Here is a 5,336-nt window from a genome sequence, read left to right on the forward strand (position 1 = left end):
GTCCCACTCTGGCCAGATTATGTTGTCTTAATTGGGCTCATATTAGCTTTAGAGATTGGCTTGGGCGTTCTTCTAAGAAACCATACAGTCGGCTGCCACTTGACAGTCGTTGTGCTGCATAAGAGCATAACTCTCTGGCGTAACACACAGTGGGACGAAAACCCAAGTGAGCTCGGGATTTGAACTGACAACCTCACAAGACATAGCTTAAATCATTCGTTGCCATAATCTATCGAAAGTGATACAAGTAAGGATCAAACTTAGGTCTCTACTGAAAAACTCAAGTCTTTCTATCACTAAACTACAAGTAGTGGATTAACAATAAATAATAATAATAATAATAATAATAATAATAATAATAGAGTCACCAAAAGACACAACAAAAAGATATATTAAAATAATCAACATTTTGAGCGGGCCCTTTTTTCTATGTACAATGCATTTCACTCGAAAGGAAAAACTTGAACATCTCAGACCTCTAAAATGTACAAGATTGAAGTTGTAGGTCCAAATTTCCTACATATACCAACAACTTACAACTTAGTACCACCTAAACGCGAGATCGGATGCATTCTAAGAAAATTCTCTAGTAGCCAAACTCATGATCATATAAGGTGTAGTAACCGACTGGATCGTGTAATGAATCTTGAAAACCCGAACCAGAAAACGGGTCTTGATGATTGTTTCCATGCTCCAAGTTCTCGATTGGGCAAAGTTGTTTCCAAAACAATTGAAGATCTTCAACGGTTCCTGGGGATCCTATATCATAGTAGTTATTTTTGATGTTAAATTCTTGCTCTATGGAAGAAGTAGTACTAGCAGAGGAAGAGCTATCATCTTCAAAAGTCACTGACGATTGAGTCACAATAACATCGGTTACATGATTAACATGATGTCGTGTATTATCGATATCATTGGAATATTCTAACGTTGATGATATGTTTGAATTATTTGGGCTGTCAATCTCATGCATCATGTTGTGTGTCCCACGTTTCTTGAGATGAGTATGCCAGTAATTCTTGATTTCGTTATCAGTCCGACCAGGAAGTCTTGTTGCAATTGCGGACCACCTGTGAATAAATTAAAGAAACGAGCGCATAAATTAGTATTTAATTACACCTAATCTACTATATATCATTCTCAAGAGAATCTAAATAAATTCCTTGGAATTAAACTAATAAACGTGGGTTAGACAGGCTTGTCGGCAAGTGATTAAGACAACACATGTTACATTTTATCCCACTAATCATGTACACACTAAACAACTTTTCTTAACCATCGGTTACGTCTGAAATGTCTTTTGTTTTGTGACACCCGGTAAATTCCCAATCCCTTAAACTAAGTAATCAACCTAATAATTAGGTGATTGTAAATATTAAGCGCGCCATGTTAGTCAGCGCGTGCATTTGTTATGTGCGCCCTGCGCGAGCGCGCCATGTTAGTCAGCGCGTGCATTTGTTATGTGCGCCCTGCGCGAGCGCGCCATGTTAGTCAGCGCGTGCATTTGTTATGTGCAACCTGCGCGAGCGCACCATGTTAAGAACCAGCGTGAGCATATGTTATATGCGCCATGCGTGAATGTTTTGGCTTTATGTTTTCATGTAACTTAAACGTTATGTTGTCTATGGGTTGACCATCCCGCATGATGCTAAGGCGGGTGCATCCTACATCGTTTATGCGCGTGCGGAAGGGAACTAACCTCCCCGCATGGCGGGAACATTGAGAGCTAGTTTGTCTGAAGCTCCAAGAAGGAATTGACTTCAACATGACTGATCACTATGTTGAAATACCAAGACCACCTGGAGAATCTACAAATGAAACTCAATATCCCCAACTGCGAGAAGGTTACGCACCTACCCGCAGCAAAGAAATGTCCTTCACGCAGAAAGCTATGCGCACAAAGTGATGCGCACAGAACACTTAGTCTATTCTCCAGACATAAGGAGATTACTCCCGCCCAAAAGGAAACAGTAGCGTGTTTCAGAGATTTTCCACTTTTTACTGTACACTGACAAAAGTACCTGAAAAAGGCACACTGTAACATGAAAAGTCAACTGTCAGCCACCCTATTCTCACCAACCCCAAACCTGCATGTCCTGTCCAAATCAAATCAAGATCTTTTGTCCACTCCTCCACTTTTAAATAAACAATAATAATTTCCATACTTTATCATCATTACACCTAGATATGAAAAGATTTCAATCCCCTAAAGCAAGGGATTGTGTTCCCTTGAGTTTGCCTATAAATTTGTAACCTAAATTATCACCCAAAACCCACTTCAAAGAACTACAAACTTGCACTAATCCTCTCCCAAGCATCCGTTGTTTCCAGCTCCGATCCTGTTACTAGGTAAGCCGAGAATATAACCTTGAGACCTACTATCCAACCCTTATATTCTCCTATTTCTTGATCTTAATATATATACTTGTTATTTAATCGTATTCTAGACCTTCGATTCCGAGGCCAACACCAAGAAAACCCGAATCTCGATTAATCCCTTAACAAGAACCACAGGTGAGTCTCACAGCCCCTATTTTCACTGTTTTCACTATTTTTAAACTGTTTTCGGGGCGAGGGACACGTACTTAAATAATGTTTTATCATGGTATACTTACAAGTTATGCAAGCGATTATGTGTTTAAGTTATGTTTCATGATGAGTAATGCAAACGGTTATCTAAGGTTTTCGATGTATGTGCGCTAGAACTCGAGTAAGTGATCACTTTACCATTGGAACTCTAAGGGTAGGGACTGCTGGTTTGATCCACCCACTCGTAGGGGTCGCACCTCTTTGCATGGACGAGTGCCTAGTATGGTCATGGGGCAGTACTATGGGTTTGAGCCCGCTCGTAGGGGTCGCACCTCTTTGCATGGACGAGCGCCTTGTTTTCCGGCACAACGTCCGCGCGTAACCCGCGGGACGGAATTATTATTTTAGCTCGTAGTGGCAGCGCCACTTTGCATGGACGAGCACATGTTCCTGAAACGTTCGCGCGCAAACCGCGGGACGGTATTACTTATTTTAGCTCGTAGTGGCAGCGCCACTTTGCATAGACGAGCACAGTTCCCAGTAATGTTCGCGCGTAACCCGCGGAACGATTTTATCAGAATATCTTGATAGAACTATGTTTTACCAAGCATGTGTTTTAATGATGCTATCAGAATTACATTTCAGAATGATTTGTATCAAGATTATGATGCAATTCGATTTATCAAGTTACTAAGACTTGTGAACTCACTCAGTTTATACTGATTCAAATGTTTTTACGTGTCTTTCAGGAGATAACTAGGTAGCGCATGGAGTCACACTTAGAGCACCTCACGCTGAACATCTAAACTAGCTTTTTGGAAGATTTTAGTTCTATCCCTTCGATGCGCGTGGTTGTTCCCGCCGCGCATGGGGATATGGCGTGGAAATCTTCAACAATTATTATACTTGAATGTTTTTATGTAAATTTTAAACAATGTAATGTATTTGTATTAAACTTTTCATGCGCGATGAAAATCTTACTTTGAATGTTTGCAATGGCTCGTGCTTAAGTATCAATTCCCACTCGCGCGCGCCCGGCTGTTTCCGCCGCTCAGGGCCGGGTGTGACAGATTGGTATCAGAGCTACGTTTCAGAATGATTTGTATCAAGATTATGATGCAATTCGATTTATCAAGTTACTAAGACTTGTGAACTCACTCAGTTTATACTGATTCAAATGTTTTTACGTGTCTTTCAGGAGATAACTAGGTAGCGCATGGAGTCACACTTAGAGCACCTCACGCTGAACATCTAAACTAGCTTTTTGGAAGATTTTAGTTCTATCCCTTCGATGCGCGTGGTTGTTCCCGCCGCGCATGGGGATATGGCGTGGAAATCTTCAACAATTATTATACTTGAATGTTTTTATGTAAATTTTAAACAATGTAATGTATTTGTATTAAACTTTTCATGCGCGATGAAAATCTTACTTTGAATGTTTGCAATGGCTCGTGCTTAAGTATCAATTCCCACTCGCGCGCGCCCGGCTGTTTCCGCCGCTCAGGGCCGGGTGTGACAGATTGGTATCAGAGCTACGTTTCAGAATGATTTGTATCAAGATTATGATGCAATTCGATTTATCAAGTTACTAAGACTTGTGAACTCACTCAGTTTATACTGATTCAAATGTTTTTACGTGTCTTTCAGGAGATAACTAGGTAGCGCATGGAGTCACACTTAGAGCACCTCACGCTGAACATCTAAACTAGCTTTTTGGAAGATTTTAGTTCTATCCCTTCGATGCGCGTGGTTGTTCCCGCCGCGCATGGGGATATGGCGTGGAAATCTTCAACAATTATTATACTTGAATGTTTTTATGTAAATTTTAAACAATGTAATGTATTTGTATTAAACTTTTCATGCGCGATGAAAATCTTACTTTGAATGTTTGCAATGGCTCGTGCTTAAGTATCAATTCCCACTCGCGCGCGCCCGGCTGTTTCCGCCGCTCAGGGCCGGGTGTGACATGTTTACACTTTAATGTGTAATAATTGAGTTATTGAAACATACGTAAACTCAGTCGATAAATTATTAATGAAATTAGGGACTCGATAAATGAGTATGTGAAGATGGATAAATTTTAGCTGCTATATATATTTACGTACTTGATAGATATACCAGAGGAAAGTTGGTTTGCCAATGGATATTGAAATAATCAATTAAACCATTGATTATTATCTATGCATACCTATTGCCAAGAAGTGAGTGAGAATGTAGTATGATTTCTTCCTCTTCCTTGGAGAAGTTCCCTCTCTTTATGTTAGGCTTTAGATAATTCATCCACCGAAGTCTACAACTCTTCCCGCTTCTCGATAACCCTGATTAAAGACAACAAATTAAGAAACTATAAGAAATCATGCTATCTCAATATCACATAATCATAGATCCGAAGTTGGGTTTCAATGTTTCCCTAGTAGTCTTCCAAGATTGACTACTTCAGTCCTAACAAAAAGTTTTGTCCGCATGCGCAGCAGGTCACGGATTGATAATGTTGGGTTTCAACTTTCAATGTTTACCTGGTAGTCTTTCAAGATTGACTACTTCAGTCCTTCTACATCAACCGCACTAATTTTCTCTTCACTCTCGATCTATAGACCTTTGATAATTTTGGTCATTCATCTTTCATCTCTACTGAACTGTTTATTATTGATTGCTAGGCGGACTTAGCTGCCTCTTAATTTTTTGTCGGTAGTACAAATTTTTTTTGTTTAGTCCGTTTTCGTATTTGTCTACCCCTGAAAAAATATAGCACGTTACCCTTATTTGTTTAAAGCGCAACCAAATTAAAAGCTAAAACCAATTAAAGC

General features: G+C 39.8%; 1 protein-coding gene across 1 annotated transcript; it reads right to left on the bottom strand.

Moving 5' to 3' along the window:
* Positions 1-561: 561 nt before the first annotated feature.
* Positions 562-4,847, bottom strand: LOC143602306 (transcription factor MYB4-like; the record flags this gene model as incomplete). Its single annotated transcript, XM_077079466.1, has 2 exons — positions 562-1,070; positions 4,718-4,847. Coding segments are annotated over 2 exons (614 nt in total), but the record flags the coding sequence as incomplete, so codon positions are not given.
* Between the last annotated feature and the right edge of the window lie 489 nt (positions 4,848-5,336).

Source organism: Bidens hawaiensis, unplaced genomic scaffold (genome assembly GCF_021521415.1).
Source record: "Bidens hawaiensis isolate Kalapana, Puna unplaced genomic scaffold, B.hawaiensis_p1.1 tig00058335_1, whole genome shotgun sequence".
Classification (NCBI taxonomy): Eukaryota; Viridiplantae; Streptophyta; class Magnoliopsida; order Asterales; family Asteraceae; genus Bidens; species Bidens hawaiensis.